Source organism: Indicator indicator, chromosome 10, assembly GCF_027791375.1.
Source record: "Indicator indicator isolate 239-I01 chromosome 10, UM_Iind_1.1, whole genome shotgun sequence".
Lineage (NCBI taxonomy): Eukaryota > Metazoa > Chordata > Aves > Piciformes > Indicatoridae > Indicator > Indicator indicator.
In genome coordinates this window covers 23,363,442-23,382,796 of record NC_072019.1, presented here as the reverse complement: position 1 = coordinate 23,382,796, position 19,355 = coordinate 23,363,442, and the positions used below count along the sequence as shown (strand labels likewise).

The 19,355-nt window shown below is 44.5% G+C and overlaps 1 protein-coding gene across 1 annotated transcript in view; it reads left to right on the top strand.

Annotated features, from left to right (window-relative positions):
• The first annotated feature begins 2,742 nt into the window (after nucleotides 1–2,742).
• TRABD2B (TraB domain containing 2B) overlaps nucleotides 2,743–19,355 on the top strand; it is a 292,610-nt gene continuing 275,997 nt past the window's right edge. Inside the window, exons 1-2 of the mRNA XM_054384439.1 lie at nucleotides 2,743–2,850; nucleotides 3,379–3,939. Coding sequence (XP_054240414.1) covers nucleotides 2,743–2,850; nucleotides 3,379–3,939 — 669 coding nt within the window. The remainder of the gene's footprint in view (nucleotides 2,851–3,378; nucleotides 3,940–19,355) is intronic.

Here is a 19,355-nt window from a genome sequence, read left to right as displayed (position 1 = left end):
GTGGCACTTGCTGAACACAAGTATGCAGTTTGGCACAAAGGCAGAAGACCTCCATGCTACAGTGTCACAATAGCATTAGGCCTGTAGCTTTCACGTGCTTTGGGAAAAACGCCAAGATACTGTGTTGTGACTGGAATTAGCCCTGGTATCACATCTGTGGGAACATGGGCTGCACAACCATCCCTGCTCTGGACTTCATTTCAGATGGTGGCACAGTCATCTGCGGTGACCATCCAGGACCCTGCGTGTTTTATGAGTGGGCTAGAAGCGAGTGCTGAGGCATGTCTGGGAGAAAGGTGTGGCTGCTTAAGAGAGAGATGGCACAGGCACATGCAGCCAGGCCCTGCCCTACCTCCCTATCCTTGCAAAATTGTGTCATCACACTGACAATTCTGGGGAGGCAAGCCAAAAGGCCCCAGTGCCACATCCCTTGAGAGCAGAGAGGGTGTCCTAACAATATGGAGCCACAGATGACTCCAGGCTACCACCACCCAGTGCGGCCATGACTTAATTGTCTCACTGGACCATCCTGTGTCACAATGAAGGGACACCTCATCAGCTAAAACTCCTTCTGTCTCTTTCTGTTTCTCTGTGTCTTTCCTTTCTTTAAACACTATCCCTCAGACTAGAAACAGGAAAGTAAATATTTATTTGCAAGAACTAAAAACACCATGAGAAAAAAAAAAGCCCATGCTTCTTTGCATGTTTTTTACCTGTCTGGAAAATCTGGAAGAAGAGAGAAGAGGTTGCAAAGCCTTAGGAAAGTAATTAGCAAGGAATTGCTGGTCCTGACACTATAGTTAGGAGCACATTCTTCTGCCTTGGGAGGCCACAGGAGGCACACACTGCAGTTAGTCACTTCAGTAGCCTGCGTAGCTGCATTTGTCCATCAGTAACCACAGCAAGTGGTATCCCTCTCAGCTTCAACAGGGATGTCAGGAAGCCACATTTATAGCCAGTTAGGCCTGAGTGCCACTGTCCTTGGCAAAATCCCCGCTGGCTCCACTCTGAGTTTTGTCAGAGCAAGGACCTTGACTCATAATGGTAATTACTGTATTTCATCAGGCAAACTTTGGTAGTTTCAATTCTTCTTGAAACAGTCAGGAACTACACAATTTTGGAAAAGGTTTGCAGTCATGAAGGTGGTGGGGATCCAGCCCTGCACTGCTGGGGGTACTGCATACAGCAGGCCAAGTTGCAGAGACACCTGGGGGGCCACCAAAACAGTGGGGCCACCAAACTGGGCTGTGACCTGCAGGGAGAAGGGGCTATGTCTGGCTCCCTGATCCCCATCCCTGCCCCAGTGGGTCCAGAGGCTGGAGTTCCAGCAATGGTGCCTGTCCTTTGCTCGCAGGGTGACAAGAGATGGATATTCAGGAGGAGGCTTGAGTTGCTGCTGGAGTTGAGCATCTCCTGCAACAACAGTGAAAAAGCTCCAGACCCTCAGGGATTCTGGATGTGCTCCTGTCATCAAGAACCACCTTAGCTCTTGTTGGAGAAAGGTATTTCCTCCTGAGGCTTTTTGGTCCAAATGGAAGCTGGAGAGCTAACAGCGTGAGCAGGACAGATGTACGTTTTGAAAACACACGTAAATTTCCTTCCATCCTCCTGTGAGGCTGAGGAGGCAGGGGACCTTCCTCAGGGGACAATACTTGCAAGGATGGGAGAGGCACAGGGTATGGTGCTGCCAGGGCCGTGCACGGCTCACGTCCTTGACCTGCCCTCCACCTCGTCGCCCAGCGAGGCCCCGCTGCCCCTGGTTTCGGACGGGCTATAGGAAGGCGGTGCCTGTACCAACATGTCTCCTCAAGCCTGGGAGCCGAGCGGGGTCAGAGCGGCCGGCGGAGGTCTGAGGGCGGGAGCGCCTCAGGGAATACCCCGCGGAGCCGGCTGCTTTCTGCTCCTTCCCGGGACAAGCCCCGTTTGTGTAATTTTATCAGTTGTCCAAACTTTTGCACTTTGTTACTGCAGCGCCTAACATGAGCGAAGCACCCCGCAGGTGCTGCCGCGACCGAGCCGGCAACGCCGCCGCCTCCCGGTCACCGTCGCCGCGCGACTGCGCTGGGGCGCGATCGCCCCCTGGCGGCGGCCCCTGACGGCGGCCCCTGGCGGGAGCCGCGGGCGGGCCGGGGCGGCTGCGCCAAACTTTCCGCCGAAGCGGGAGTTCGGCCTCCCCGGTGCGCTGTGCGCCGCCGCCTCGCGCAGCAGCGCCCGCCTCTCCCGGAGCGCCGCGGGAGCTCCTCTTGGCCGCCGAACTGGAGAAAAAAAAAAAAAAAAGGCCGAAAAAACATTTTTTAAAACTTTTTGATTTTCTGGCTCTTCTGCCCCTCACCCCCAGCCGCCTCCCGAACCGGCGGGGCGGGAAGGGAGCTTCTCCGGTCTGCAAAATCAAAGCATGGCGGAGGCTGGCGATGAGAACCGTCCTCCCCAAAGCATCCAGCTCCTCTGACAAGCCCGGAGCCAGAGGGGGTGGGGGTGGGAAAGGGCGGGAGGGGGGAGAGAATGGGAAGGAAGGGGGCGGCCAGTCCTTCCCCCTGCACTTGTCAGATGCAGATGGGACTGGCAAAGTTTGTTTGAGTAATAATAAAAAAAAAAAAAAACAAAAAACAACAACAACACGCCAAAAGAAAAAAAAAGGGGGAAGAGCAGGAGGAGGGGGAGGGAGAAAAAAAAAAAAAAAGATCCTAGAAATCCAAAAAGGCTCATCTGTGAAGGAGAGAGAGGAGAGCGAGAGGAAGCGGGATGCAACTCAACCTGACGCTGATCTGCTTCGTCTTCGGGGGGTTCCTGCCCGACGCCGCGGCCCGCCGGGAGCAAATGGACACGGGGCAGTGCGACCTGCCCCGCTCGGTGAGCCGGGCCGTCCCGGGGGGCGCGGCCGCTCGCGGGTGCACGGCTGGCCGCGGCGCTCCGCGGGAGCGGATGGGGCGCGGACGGTGGGGGACGGCGGGGTGCGGGGTGTGCGGAGGGGTGCGGGAGGACGGACACCCCCATTTGTCCATGCGTGTGTGCGCGGCCCGGGCGGACGCGCGTGTCCCCGCAGGTGTGGCGCTACCCCGCTTGTTGCCCGCGCGCCCCATGGTGTCCCGGCGCGGAGGGGATCTCCAGACGGGGTCAGGACTGGAGGGGTGCGGCGGCGGGGGTGGGCGCCCGCGGGCGAGAGTGGGATCACCGTGGGACGCTGCCCTGCGTGGCCCCTTCGTGCCCGAGGGCTTTGCTTGCTCCGAGCCTGGATAAGGCTTGTTAAGGGAGATGCAGGAGAGGGATCCTCGGGTCATCTTCCCTGCAGGCAACCCCAAAGGTGGGATTACTGCCCTGGGTTCTCTCCTACCCCTTTACCCCTCTGCAACTGACCAGCCCCTGCTGTCCTCTCCACAGCAAGGAGAGCTCAACTCCTTCCTCTGGACCATCCGTCGTGACCCCCCAGCCTATCTCTTTGGCACCATCCACGTGCCCTACACACGAGTGTGGGATTTCATCCCTGACAACTCCAAGGCCGCCTTCCACGCCAGCTCCAGCGTCTACTTTGAGCTGGACCTCACTGACCCCTATACCATCTCAGGGCTGGCCAGCTGCCAGATGCTGCCCCACGGGGAGAACCTGCAGGATGTGCTGCCCCGGGAGCTGTATCGCCGCCTCAAACGCCACCTGGACTACATCAAGCTGATGCTGCCCCACTGGATGACCCCAGACCAGCGGGGCAAAGGGCTCTATGCTGACTACCTCTTCAATGCCATTGCTGGCAATTGGGAGCGCAAGAGGCCTGTCTGGGTGATGCTCATGGTGAACTCCTTGACGGAAACAGACATCCGCTCCAGAGGTGTGCCGGTGCTTGATCTCTACCTTGCCCAGGAGGCCGAGAGAATGAAGAAGAGGACGGGTGCGGTGGAGAGGGTGGAGGAGCAGTGTCACCCGCTGAACGGGCTCAACTTCTCCCAGGTAAGGAGGCTCCTGGGCCTTGTGGTTTAACCCAGTGGGTGAGAGCCGTTGTCTTCGCATTTTGATCAATTTTTTGGGCGGTTAACCCCAAGCCTCTTGCAGCAAGGTGTGTCACTCACTCATGGGTCTCAGCAGCCTTTGCATCAGGCTGCCAGTTCTGCATCATGCTGATGTGTGCTGTCTGCAAAAAAAAACCTGGGATGTGTGCAGCAAACTCTGTGTGTGTATCATGTGTATCATTTATTTGAGAGGCAAATATCCAGGGTGTGAATGTATGTGTCTACTGGCTTGCCACTTGTGAGGGAAACTTGCACGCCTCCCATCCTGTCTTGAGCTGGGTAAAAAGTACTTCGTTTTGTTTGTTTGTTTTTAAATAAAGCAGCTCTTTAGTACTTGTCAGGAAGAGGATGAAGCGTGAACAATGACAAAAGAAATTTCTACATTGTTCAAACAGATTTAAGTATGTGCAAACTGTCAGTCGTCGTTTGGTAGTCACTGCAGGTCAAAACAAACTGGCTCATGTTGTCCTAGTGTACTGGGGGAAATTAAGTGTTCATTCTGCATGGATTTTTTTTCTTTTTCATTTTAGAACAGGTAAATTTCAATGAAAAGGATGTAGATTAAGAAACTAAAGTTATTGGTGTAACTGGACTCCAGAATTCTTTCAGTGGATTTAGCTTTAAACAACCAAACACTAAGCCATGCGATCCATTTCATTTCAGTGGATTAATCAGGACACAGTCACAGCTATTGACTTTGCTTTGTGAAACTGTTTATATGAAATCAGATTTACTAGAAATTCAGGAAATGAATGTGTGTGGAAGAAAACAAATAATCCAGGGGAAATTTAAGATGGTGTCACTTACTGTTATGATACTTGGGTTTTTAACCTGCTTTTTGGCATTAGTTTTGGATCAGACTATTTCCAGCTTTCTACTAACTCTCCTAGTTTGAGCAAAAATTTCTTGGTGATGTGGGAATAAGGATTAAAAGGCTGATCTTTGGTGTGATTAAAATGTCCTTAGAGTGCCTTCATCCTCTTCTTCCCTGAAGTCTAGTGGGAACTGTTGTAAGGGGAAAAGGTCTGGCTGTCACTAACATTTGGTTCAGCTGATGTTTCAGCTAGAAGTCTAACTCTGCATACAGCCTTCAGAGGAGAAGATTGGTTGCGTATGCTTTTGGAGGAATTTTCTTACTTATTAACAAACTAATTAAAAGAAAGCTCTTGGGAGCTTTTCATTAATTAGCAAACATGCAAAACAAGGAATTTGTTTTACCTTGTTCTGTCTGAAAGGTTTAAGTGCCAGTCCTCTCTATTGAACCCCTTCTCTAAGGTGAGGTAAAAATAATTAACCATTCCAGACATCCAATAGCATTTAGTGGTATTAGGTCAAAAATGGCAGTTAAAATCAGGCACATGAAAGCACTTGGTTAAAAATGTACCACTTGGAAGCCTTTAAACATGAATCATACTACATTTTTTCTTTTTAGAAAGCAAGTGAGTGACAGAGAAAGGAGAAGGGGCAGAGTACAAAACTCACTGCTGCTTTTACCAGAGAGAATGGCCTCTTAACCAGAGAATGGTTTCTCTCATTCTCTACATTTTAAATAGAAACAAAAACTTCTCCTTCATTTTACTACGATAGTAATCTAAAAAAAAAACAGCAAAAAATGTTACTGTTCCTGGCAAGTAAAAACAATCATTTATGCAAAACTTTTGTTCTGATTAAAAAAATACGTTACATTTTAATTATTACAGAGAATTGACATTGCTGCTAAAATAGATCAGCGTTCAGGAGGGTTTTTCCTAGACTGAAGCTTTTTTTTTTTTTTTTCCTGGGAAAAGGCCACCAGAACAACATGAGACAAAATTAAAGAAAACAAACCAGATATTTATTTTCTTGCTTCCTCTAGATTTCATGCATCCTGACACCTGGCTAGTTGTTTAACAATAGTAAGTTGTAATGTTGTCACACCGTCTGGCAGTCCTACTGCTTGGTGTATTACTGTGCTAATTTAGTGGAGTGGATTACTATTGCTAGGGTTTGCCTCCCAATTTCAGGTTTTGGAGCCTTCCTTAAGCAACACATAATTAAAGTATACCAAAATGGAAATCAGAAATTGAGCAGCTTTTGTCTTGTAGGGTGTTTGCACAATGTGATGAGAACATCTGTGATAAATTACAGCCCCAAATCTGCTAAGGGCATCAGCAATTTTTACCTGTTTTCAACATTACTGTTATGGGAATACTGTATGTAATTTCTGCCTTCACAGTGAGGATTTTAAAACTGTGCCTTGCTGAATCATGTCAATGCTTTTGTTTCCCACGTCCCCAAAGTCCAGTATTTTTGCCCTAAGCAAATTAAAAAAGAAAAAAAGTTTTTTTTCTCCCCTTTTACTTCTCCTCAAAGGCAGCTTTGTGCTACTGCAAATATTTAATCTGACTACATGCACCAAATCTGTTAATCTGATACCATGAGGAGGAGGAAATCTAGGAGTGGTCCTGGTGTGGTACTTGGTTTTGATCTGCTCTGAAAGAAAGTGGATACACTTGCATTTTTGACCAGGAACGCTCTTTGAAACGTTCTGTGCGTGGCTTTGAAATGTTGATTGTCTTAGCCAGATGAAAAGATTAAGGTGGCTCATATAATTAGCTGCTTCCTGGAGAGCCAGCTCTTGCAGGTAGAGCGGGGTACATTGTTTTCTATTGTAAACCCAGAAACTTTGTAGTTTGATGCTCTGCTCCCCCTGAAAGCTCTTCTCAGTGTTTCACATAGCTCTTCGAAGAGGGCACCGCTCCCATTGCTCTGCTTTCCAGGTGGACTGCTGCTTTCCTGCATAGCTTGCAGAGGGAGCATTCTCACTACCTCTGAATTGCCAGCAGATGGGTATTATGTAGCTGGTGGCAAGGTGTCTGCAGCAGAACACTGGGCTGGGAGCCTGACAACAGGGAAATTCAGATCGGCTTTGGGTCAGGCTGAAATTTCATTGCTCCTTGGTATAGGAAGTTTCAGGGTTTTCACTGAAGGTAGGACAGAAAGACCTAAAAGACAGTCAAAGAAAAGGAAACAGAAAACTTTCCTTGCTGACAGTGCAGATGCTTATTGACAGAGTGGCAAGGAAAATGCAAAATCAAGTGGGCCAGGACTGGGAAGAGCTGGCAAGGGATGGCTGGTGTTCAGGGCTTTCTCTTGGTAGGATCCTGGCAGAGGCATTGCCGTGAGGACTTGTCCACTTGTCCCTCGAGGGCCACCTTGGGACAGTATTAAGCTTTCCCTCCTCTTCAGGACCCTCATGTGGATCATGTGGACAGCTCTCCCTAGGCTGACATGTACTGTCCATGGACTAAGGAGGATGGTAGTGGTGACTCCTGCAGCTGTTCAGGTCTGTCTGTGCCGGCCCTGATCAGTCAGGATTGTGGTGGGAGCCCTCCACAGCCCCAGGGGTGAGCACCTTTGGGCAGCACTAAAAGCCTGTACAGTCAGCAAGGGGAAGCTCTTACTCTTCTACCCATAGTACTCTGCCCAAGGGAGGTGGATGGTAGCTCTTGCTTGTGTTAGATCCTGTTTCTCAGAAGGGTCCTCAGACCAAAACACCATTGCTATCACTTCTGCCAAGTCAGAAATAAAATCCCTTTCCCATCCCATGCCAAGCTTGCTGTCTTCAGGGAGAACCTGCATTTGTCTTGTGCCAGATGCCCTCAATCACAAAGTTTGTGAGGCTAATTTTGTGTTAGGGCCTGGCTTCATCCTGACCTGTCTGTGGGGGAAGCTGTCAGACCAGAAGAAAACTACTGGCACCCTCTTTTCTTTCTCTCCACCAGTTGGGGCTTGGGAAGCCCTGACTCCAGTCGTCTTCAGCCTGTATCATTTCCAACTGCAGGGGGAGATGTTAAATATCAAACGGGTGTTGATTGGATCAGAGGCAGCCTCAAAGAAAGAAACCTTAGACGGTGCCAGATTAAACTTCACACTTCACCATTCTTCTGCTTTCATTTCTTTGCCGCCTCATTCTCTGCACAAATAAACCTTGTCTCCTTGCTTTCTACCAATGAGACAGCATTCAAGGGACAGGAATGACTTTGTTAACAAAATCAGTCTTCATTTCCCAGGTCCTGCTGTTCCATCAAACCCTGGGACATGGCAGCTTTGATTACTCTAGTGATAGGATTAGAGGGGGAACAAGTGCTGGTTAATAAAAGGCCGATGGGTGGTCCATCATGTTTGGTCACTGACAGATCTGCAGTCTTGGAGCTGGACCTTCAGTGGCAAAACAGCACGACACAGTAATATACAGACAGGGCCATGGCCTGGACTTGCTATTCCATCACCCCTGTCCCCTTGAAAAATTAAACATTACTGTGATCACGGAGCTGGGATTCTTGTTGCTGACAGGAACCAGTATAACTTAAAGGGAAATTTACATGTTCATATTAATGAAAGATCCAGACTCAGAGTTTTCTGAACCAGTTTCAGAGCTAGTTGACTTTTGACAGGCTGTGTAGTTTATCTGGGGGAGCATTAGGGATATTGCAAAACGTTTTTTAATACTTTTAAAGAAGAGTGGGTTTTTTTTTTTTTGCCTAATGGAAATAATGCTTTATAAAAAGTGCTTTTAAAAAATTCCAGGCTTCATGAAAAGGGCAGGAGTCATCAGAAATAGCTTAAAATCATCTATTTTGATTGCTGAATATCTTTGAAAGAAATGTCAAGAACTTCGATTAGTTATGTGTATTTATACATATGGCACACAGTTTTGAGCTTACTGGCTTTAATTGAAGTATCACACTCTTCACCCTTCCCCACAACACCCCAGGGCAAAAAGAATCCCCCAGCGAAATTAACCTTGGGGTAGAAATTCACGCAGCAGAAACAGAAATCTTTCCCTTTAACTCTCTCTGAATAGTAGTGGAACTGCTTTATGTCTTTACTAGGGGAACTGTTGAGGGTGAAGCTATGCAGGTATTAAAACTATAGTAATCAGGGTAACACCTGAAAGGATCAGCAGCTGACTGTTTATAGCTTTAACTAACTTTAAGTGTTGCTCTTCGCAGGTAGTTACTGTGTGCTTCTTCAGCACAGCCTGCTTGAAAGGCCCACCCTGGCATTTGATGCCTATTAAGAATAAGCCAGTCAGTTAATGATGGCTTGAGGGGCAGCTGGCAGTTCATCTGTTGTATTCATTGTGTATATAACTGCAAGAAGTGTTTGTAGAACAGGTTAGATGTAGAACTTTCCTTTCCCTCTGATCCTTCATACCTCCCTTGGTAAGATCCAAACCCAAGACAGGTGTAGCTGCCTCCCAGATCTGGGAGGTTTGTTTGCAAAATTATGGATGCTGCTTGTGATCAGTTTTAGTCAGGAATTGCATCTTAATAAGGTGGGCTTTGAGAGGAACAAACCTCCTTGAAACAGTGGTGAGCAAGCCTGGCACTAAGGGGCCTACTCAGACTGCTATGTTTGAGTCAGCTGAATGTTATCAATGTAGAAGTCAAATAGCAGAATAGTGACATTTTTTTCTGTGTGTGTGGTGAGAGGTGAGTTAAGGTCAGAGCATGGTCTCTGTGGCTCCAGTGATGCCTGATCCTGGTGTCAGTGAGCCCTGAAACTGCTGCAGTGTGAGGAGTGCGGGAAGCACCCAAGTAGTTGCTTTGGTCCCTGGAGGGGATTCACTCCTCAAGCGCTGCCTCAGGGAAGGGAATCAGAAGGGAGACAGCTACCCAAATCCATCCTTGCACTTAGATTGCTTTCAAATCCCTGTGAGATCTCCCCTGGAGCAGTTTGCTACCTCTGAGCTCCTCACCCAGTAAGTGTAAGATATCCTTCTCTTCAGCAAATGATGTTTCCACAGCGATGTTTGTCTCTGTGGTTGTTGTCTGCTGTCAATTTCTTGTTGCTTTTGCAACAGCAGTCAGGATCCTGCCCCAGGCCCAGAGTACTTTGCTTGTAAACAGAACAAACTATTGACCTTAAAAACCTCAACTTCAAGTATAGTGCAACCTACAGTCCTCAGAAAGTCTTTAACAGCCTCCCCTCAGCTCCCTAGTGAATAGCAATCCATACTATAAAGCCAGCCCACATCATTCAGGCTAGTCAGAGGTTCCTGTATTGAAAAGGCCAGAAATGATCTTAAGGAAGGGCACTCATTCACCTTGCACTCCTGCAGAGACGGAGATTGGTGGCAGGGCTCCTGGCAAAACATACCTGGGAACTTCAGAGGGACATAGTATAAAACAACAGGTTTTCCTGTGCTGGGCTTTACACTGCAAGCTCTTATTAGTCTCTTCACTCTCATTAGGATGTAATGGGACAGGTAGGAGGCAGAAGAAATCACAGAGTACTGCTAGAGCCACATGAAATTGGTGTGATTTCTTTCATCTTTTGGTCCTATTAGCAGGGTTCTTTCATGCCTGGGTAAGGGACTTCTCCAGAGCACAGTGTTTAGGACAGCCCAAAGATGGAGATTTTCATCAATGACCAGTGTTTGGGGAACTTTGTTTTTTTAAAACTTTCAAGAATCAGTGTTAGAAGAGTCTTGTTTTGCAGGGAAACATATCTGCCTCATGTTCACATGCTTTCCCAAATTCCTTTTTCAAGCTGATAGGCAATTCAGGTCCTAGATGCTACTAGACTTAATATCTGCAGAAAGCACTAGGGGTTTATCACAGACTTTCAGTATCTTTCTGAACCTCTCAAATTATTTATAGGTTGCAGTCACCAAGGCATTTTTCTGAGCATTGGAACAATTTGTGAACCTGTAAGCCATAAACCATTACAGTTTCCAGCTCACCTGAGATGCCAGAGATTAATCTAATGCCTGCAGAGCTTAAAACTGCCGCTATCAATGTTTGAACTTAGTATCTCAGTTCTTGGACTGGAATTGGAATAAGGTTATACTCTGCAGACTGGGGACATTGCCTTCCCGTACCTGAAGGGATCCTACAGGAAGGCTGGAGAGGGACTTTTCATAAGTGTTTAGCAGCAGGACAAGGGGGAATGGTTTTAAGCTGAGGGAGAGTAGGTTTAGACTGGATTTTAGGAAGAAGTTCTTCAGTATGAGAGTGGTGAGACTCTGGAATAGGTTGCCCAGGGAGGTTCTGGGGTGGGGGTGTTCAAGGCCAGGTTGGACAAGGACTTGAGCAGCTGAATCTGTTTGGGAGGCATCCCTGTGCATGGTGGGGAGGCTGAAATAGATGATCTCTAAGGTCTCTTCCAACCTAAGCCATCTATGATACTTTGATGACAGACGTGCATTTTAATGCATGATTGGTTGTATGTGTCACAACAGCTAGTAGTTAGGATATCTCATTCATCTCCATGGATTTGCTTTATCTGATGTTCAGGAGAACAACATAGCTGCTTTGTGTTATTGCTGTTGTTTATTAGATCTAATTGTCACTTAAATGCACAACAGAATTAGAAGTGACATGGCTAATACCTATATCAGAAGCTCAGGCAGGAATTAGTGCAGGTGACTGCTGCTTCTATCACTAGTTATTCCAGCAGCAGTCCTTACTATATGAGTTTCCAGTTTTTAGAGCTTCTGCTGCAAGTTGTTTCAGGACTTCTAGCACAGTATAAGTGAAAGTTGCTAAAAACTATAAATTAAAACCATGTGTTCAGAATTTTGGGATGGATGTTGTATGACTTGAGGAGACTCATTAGCAAAAGTATTTTTACTTTGAATGAGATCAAGGACCCTAGAATTTCCACTCTGAGGGTCATTTAACATAGGACTAGACACCCCATTTCTCATCATACATAGATTCCCATAGGCCAGTTATACCTGAAGAAATCATCATTGTTGAAATACCGTAATCAGATTTATTACCAGTGGACCACTACTGATCAGCTCTGTCCAGGCACTGCAACAGTACCGAGGGTTGAAGAGTCTTGCAGATGTCAAAAAGGGAGTTTTATTACTGACTTCTTCAAAATCAAAATTGCAGTCCATGGCAGTGGGTAGTGGTATTAGATGTGAAAGATGCTGGTATGAATCAAATCCTATATCTTGTACTCATTCCAGAGTGTCCCTTGAAGCCAGGGATAACACTGAACCATTTCCAGAAACTCATACTGGGGAACAGAGAAAAGATTGTGGAAAAAAAAAAAAGGAAGAAAAAGAAAGTGTTCTGATGTCCCTTTTTCCTAGATTCAGTTAATGTAGAAGTTATGAAGCCTTTCAAATGAATTCCAGTCCAGAGGTTCTGCAAAATCACAGAATTCACTGAGATCGGTGTGAAGAAATGCTAGCAATTCAGTTACAGACATCATGCTAGCTGTAACAACCCAATTAAGGGAATAACATTGAAGTATTCCCAAGATTATATTAAACTTTCTTCTTTTGCCCTAACTTTTGTACTGAGGCACCCATTGGGAGACACAGATATCCCCCATACATAAAGCAGAGAAGAAGCTGACTGCATAGAGCAAAGCGATACTCATCAGGCTCCCTTTGTGAGCCAAGAAATGAGAAAAAGGGAACAAATCTTCAAGTTATTTTCAAACCACTTTCCGTTTTAATAAAAGTCAACTGATGAGGAACATAGGGAAAATATTTCTTTAAAGCAGGAGATTCTGTCTTGAAAGTATCCCCTCAATATTTTAGAGATGTTATTAAATCCAAGGTCTCCATTAGGCTCCCTCAGTTTTATGAACAAATACAATGAAGACCGATTATTCTCTGTACGCTTTCTGCCACCGCACAAAGTTTGCTTTCCTTTGATTTCTTGGAGGCTTTTCCTATTACAGGTGACAGCATAATAGTGATGGGGAATATTTATTTAAATGTGAGACAGAATGCTCACAGTACAGGAGTTTGCAGAGTCAGCAGAAGGGGAGAGGGCAAAAGAGTGATTTGAGAAACATGCCTAACTTTTTGAAGGTCTTTGTATTTCTGGCATACAGTATACAGTTTTAGAAATGATTGTTGAGATTAATGTTATTCCAGATGTGAAGTGTGGTGGGACATGTCCCAATGTGCCCCATTGGTTCTAATGCACTGGTAAAATCATCATATCACTACTAATTGTAAAAGAACTAAATCTTACAGCATGTGAAGAGCTGGTACTGACATAGGAGGAGCCTGCTGGGATGCTATCTTGTAGTTCACTTTCAAGCTAAGTTTTTTGTTTTATTTTATTTTTGAGATAGCACAGGAGTAAGAGAAGCACAAGTATGCTAAAAAGTCTCCAGATGGTTGTTTTTGCAAGAGTTAACTATACAGAAAGTCCTTTTTCAGAATGACTTTCCTTCCTGATTAATACAGGAAAAAGCTAGAAAGAATATTTTCAGGAAAATCTCATTTTTTGCTTGCTGAAGAAGACAATTCCCTAAGACATAGAATTGAACAAAGTCAACTTTCTAGTGCCAAGTTATGCCCAAAACTATTCTAATATGGCCTAGTTTTCAGACAACTGGGATGCTCTGTTGGTTGACAGTTACAAGCAAACTGAAGTTCAGTTTTTACAGCATTTCTCCTTCCCATTTGCAGAACACTATGGAGACATTATTTGCCTGGTGTGAGCATCAGGCCAGAAGACCAGGTTGTACCATCCTGAAATGATCCAGGTCGTTTGATGGCAAGATGAAGTTCAGTGGGTCAAGGAAGGCATTCACAGGAATGAGACATTATTTGACTCTATGGATTGGCTTGTGCCTGTTTGCAGACTTGCACTGAGTAGCTTTTTACTCAGGTAATTGTGTATAAACTGAAGTGGCTTGGCTGTGAAATGAGACATACAGTACAGTATATAATTCAAGATCACTTTCAAAGGCATTTTTGTTGAAGCTGGGTATGCAGAGGGAGACCTGAGCCTTTAACATGTAGTCATGTGAAGCACACTCTAGAAACTTCATAATTTAAGGTCAGCATTTATACAGGCTCATGTTCCAATAGCGAAATAGTGCTTTCTTGGGAAAAAAAAAAGTATATCTCAATGTATAATGGTGTGTTTTCTCTGAGAAAGAAACTGCCTGCTTTGATCACTTGCTGTGTGCTAACTATGACTGGGTAAGCTTGTAAGGGGCATACCATGTAGAGACCTCAGCAAACTATGGCCCTGAAATGGAAAGAAATTGTAGTTGTGTGCAGTTGGTGTACATTCTCAAACCTAAACGTATTAGTGGTTGAGAATCACTGCAGTAGTACTCTTTTGTGTCTTGGGAAGTACAAAGAGCTATAATCTCCCAAAAGGTGTCATATTTTAGCATACTTTGGATGGATTTTGTCATTACTGACAAAGAGATTCCAGTGGAAGATATCCCTAGGAATGTAAAACACAATCACCCAAACCCACACAAGATCCCTTATCAGGCTTTCTCTAAAGCTGTTGCAGATTCATTTGAATTACACTGGAAAGATTTATCTCTTATTAATGGAGCACTTTTCATTTTTTAAAATTGAGTTGTTGTGCAACACATCAAGTAACAATGTCATAACACATCGTAAATCAGTTTGTTCAGTGAAGGATTCTAGATGAGTTAATCTAACATCCTGGACACAGTTCATGAGCAGTTAATTTTAGCAGTTCTCTTTGATATATATCAGTTAAGGCAAAGCAGCTCCAGCCATTATGGAGTAGAGTCAAAACTGGTTAATGGCAAAGCAAGTACAGACAAAGATTGTTCAGAGATAAAGCCTTTGGCAGATCATTCAAGGGATCTTTGCTTTATATAGAACAATTGTAACTCTAATACCAGCAGTGCAGACACTCTGGGACAAAGAGAAAACACACACACAGAGAAAACCACAGAATAAAACCACACACACCACTTGGTACTTGTATCTAGCAAGAAAGTCAAGCTGAAGTTCACCAACCCTGACGTAGCTACCAAAGAACTTCAAGCAGGCAATGAGATGGGAAGAAATACCCCCAGAAAGGCATTCAGGAATTATTCCTATTGTTAGTGGGAGAAACTGAGAGTGTTTGATTTGAAGCACAAAGTCATCCGGCAGCCTGCCAAATGCCATTTATCTCAAGGTCATGAAACATAAATAACCCCAAGGGTTAGCTGTAAAGCAGAGGAGCAAGAGGTAGCTAAACAAAAATAAGGGGAGAGATTTCTCTCTCTTCCCTGTGGATGTTGGGCATGCTACTGACAAGTTTTCATGGCGTGGCATTCCTAATGAGTCTAGTATGTGAAGGGTAGTAAAACACACCAAGAGCAGGGAGTACAGCTGAATGTAGGATCATGAAAGGGATTGCAGTTTGAGACCAAGCCATTAAGCTGTCTTGTATTTTCTACAAGAATTAGTCAGGGAGACTAATTAAAAAGGAAAAGTCAGCCAGAAAAAAAATTCTTCATGGAAGCTTAAGTCAGAAAACATTGATCCCTGTTTTACAGTAGGGACAACTAATGTATTTACTGTTTGATTGGGTGGTCACGTGTATTTCCCCCTTCTTCCAACACACCAAAGTATCAGACTTTCTTTTTTTTTTTAAGAGAAGAGCAAGTCTAGCAACTGTCAGGTCTAGTAGTTCTTCATCTGTACCAGCAAGAGAAGGAAGGGATGTGGTTTGCTGAGATTTTTAGACAATACCAATGGGAAAATCCCCAAAAATTTGGGACTCATTTTTCCATTCTCTGGAGTAAAGCTCAGTGGAGTTCCTGTTAAAACAAAATAAATAAGTAAGCAATCCTTGAACCTGGAACCCAAAACTGTATCTCTGTGGTTCCTGAAACTAGGCAAGGTGTCTTTCCCACTGGTTTATATGGAAAAGAGTTTTGTGTTGCCAAATAATTCATTAAGAGAATGAAGAAGAAAAAGAAGTTAGTCAATACTCTTCTAATTTATTTGTTATTTCAATAGGTTTGAAAAGTAGGCAAAGTAGAGTTACTTATGGTTTCACCTTAAATTCTTGATGCCATGAATAAAAGTGTCAGAAGAAAAGTTTCTAACAGGAAGTGTTTTGGTTTGGTTTTCCCTTTTCCTGGTTCAGCCATCAGTGCTAGGGATCACTGTATGGAGTCATGTACATCTGTATGGTCTGAAAAGCATTCCTTCCAACAGAAGGGAAACAAACAACCCTGATCCTTAATATATACACACAGGGCAATTTTGTATCTGTAGCCCTTATACTACTTAATGGAAACTGAAGCCTATCTTCAGAAGCTGAAATATTTCAAAAACAATATTACATCCTGGGCTGAAACTATGACTTATTTGTCTTCTACCTATCAAATTATTTCATTATCTTAGGAAAAAAACATGTGTGGAGGGACTAGTGAGATGGTGATGTGATGGGGACATCTGTAGAAGTCTAGGCTGATTGCAAGTTCCAGAACCTACACTTCTTCAGGTGAGGGATTATGGGACACATCTCCATCCCATCTTTGCAGCCTGCATTAGTCTGAAACTGATTTTCTCAAACCCAGATGAACTTTAAAAATGCAGAGAGTGTAGGCTTACGTCATTAAGAATGAACCAAAGGCTTTTGTGTTGCAGCAGTTTTAGCTGAGGGATTATCTGTTGAAAATCCACTGACTTTGGCACAGGCTGGAGAACTCAGCAGTTCCACTTTGCGTGTTCTGCTATCATTCAAGGAGTAGACCCTGTTGCTAGACATTGCAGTAGGGCAGCCAGTTGGCTTCTCCCAACTCCTTAGGTTTCCAGATGTCATAACAAAATGAGAGAGAAAGACTTAGCCATCTTCCATGTGTTTACACTGGAGCTGCTAGGCAGAGACCAAGCCACAACACTGCACAGCTTTTCAAAAAGGACTTAATAGGCCTCTCTGTAAACAGATCTAAATATTTGCTCCAGTGACATTTATCGCATCACACGTCTGGTGCGAGTGTTTTGTCCTTGTTTTGCTTGCGTGTTTGGATTCTCTTATAAACATTAATGAAGTGCTTGAATACAAATGAATAATCCTCCCCCCTTCTTCCCACTCTGGAGGGGAGGGGAATGGAAGGGCATGAAGTAATAATAGTTCAACCTTCAACCTATAATTGCTCAGTACATTTTGATGACAGCTTTCATTCTCACATGCTTTAAAAGACTTTATTCGTTGTGTACATCCATGCAGAAGGCATTGCACCTTTCTTCAAAGGCAGGCACAGCTGGGGTTGGGGTAGGGGGCAGTTAGCACACAGCAGTGTGTCATTTGATTTTTGATTAGTCCTAGCACGTTGACCTGCTGCTGGGTTCCCAACAGGACTGCAGAGTTGTGCCCCATCTACAAGGCTTTTAATAGAGGATGTATTTAATATATTCTCCCCTAGGCATCTGCTTTTGGCTATTGGCTGGAGAGAATAATGGGCCTGAAACACCTCAGGTGTCACTCCATATGGCTGTTCATCTACCCCTTGCTGGAGAACAGGTCATTGAATTTGCAATTACATACAGCTTGAATATGACTGGAGACAATATGCTTCCATATAGCCCCTTCTGTTCTCTCAGTGCCTTTATGGAGGACATAGGCCCTAGAAAGCTGACAGCTTGGTCTGGCTTTTGATTTCCTTGCTGAAAGAAAGGTGGGGCATGGGTTAGGAAAGACTGACCGAATCTTGTTTCCATAAATGGTTACTGTGAGGGCAACTTTTAGAATATATTTAGATTGTCTAGGATATGAGGCCATAAAACAAATGCATTAGCTGCCTGTTTCTTGATCATAAGAGGGGTGAAGTTGTGAGGCATATCAAAGCTTCATCTCTCAACCTGCTCCAGACTGAGAAAACATTATCTCATTCTGATGTAGGAGCAGTTACAATACTACTTCTTTGTCCCTGTGCAGTTCTAAATGTCACAATATCTTCCATGCACAGTGAATTATCATCATCTCTTGCCAGGTGGGACAGTGCTTTGCTCAAGACATTATTAAGGTCTTTAGTTTCTGCACCTGGGCTTGTAGGAACAGTGGTTTGGCTTGCATGGAAGCCAATAATAAAAGAAATAAAAGTATTAGCCAAGAGGGTCTCTTCAGATATTCCCCAAACTCATGCAACTCCATTCTTTTTTAAGAGCAAGACTGCTACATTTATGCTGTGGGACATAAATGAAGTAATCAATGCCTAGAAAGTAATCAAAAGTTCATTCTTCAGAGAATCTTTAAGAAAAAAATCATCCTGTAGAAGACATCTGTGGGTTTGTTGTCTGCAATAGTAGTAAGTGCAAAGGATTTATTTCCCAATAATCAGGCTTTGGGAGGTCAAGATTAATACCCAGAAGGAAAAAATGTGCATGTTTCCTTCATCTGAGTGACTTAGTGTAAAATGGGTTAAAAATGAATACAGTATTTAGTTCAGCATGTGTATGAAACCATTCAGTCTGCACATACTTGTGTACTATTAGAAAGTGCTCGTCAACTCCATTAATTACCAAATTGCTTATTCAGTCCATACATTCCTTGCCTAAATCTGTATCAGCTTTGCCTCTTGCCACAGCATTTGTTTATCTGAACTGGAACTCTCCATCCTGAGCAGTCTGAAATGCCTCTTGAAAGAATTTCTTCCTCTGTGCCTACAGCGATCCAGACTAATTGCTACTGAGAGGATGCTCTCTGGGATGCTTTTCTGATGGGGAGTCAGGAGCAACAAGACTGTCTAGAGAGGTGCTCTCTTGTCACCTATGTCCATTTGAATAGAGGAGTCTAAAATTGTTCCAATTCTCAGCAGCTATAAAGTACACACTGAAAAAAAGAAAAGGCTGGGAGAAAGGGGCAGAAAAAAGATTAGGTGATATTTTTGTCATCCTCTGCCTGATGTGCCAACACTAATGAAGGCTTTTTACTTTTTCTAATTTATTGTCCAGTGCATTCCAAGGTCTCCATCGCTCAAGCATTCTGCCTTTTGCTCATTTGCTGGAACACAAACATGGAAGTGTATTTGGAACTCGCTGGAGCCTTAAAAAAGCAAAATTAAGGCAAGCTGCCAGATCAGAATCTAATACACAACATATGTTTACAGGGTTATAGTTTCTTGCCATGCTGGCTTTAGCAGCGCTCCAACGTGAAGTAGAGTAAGTGCCTTCCAAGACCTTTTATCATCCATCGTGCTTATCAAAACAGTAAAAATGCTGGGTTTATTTCAGCAGGCGTGCCTTTCCTTTTGTCTGAAGCCCTTTGAATTCCCTGCCACATTTGGAATCAGTGGAAGAGTATGTCCTTGGTCTTAATTCTCTGGTTCTCCTCCTCTTCACAAGAGCTTATCTGCCTCATGGTTGACTGGGTTCATCTATCCATCTTGCAGGCATCCCTGAACAGGACTCCTAGTCTGTAAAGGGGAGAGCAATATTGACCCCATCTGCCTCATGCATTTTTATTGTAATTCATGGCACTTTATGAGGAATCTGTGAAGAGAAAAGAGTTGACCAAGTGTAAGACATGGAACATTGAAGTCAATGAGGTGTTTTAAGCTGACTTGGGTTACTCCAGGTTTTGCAAATGCAAGAATGATTCACACTCGGTTCATGCC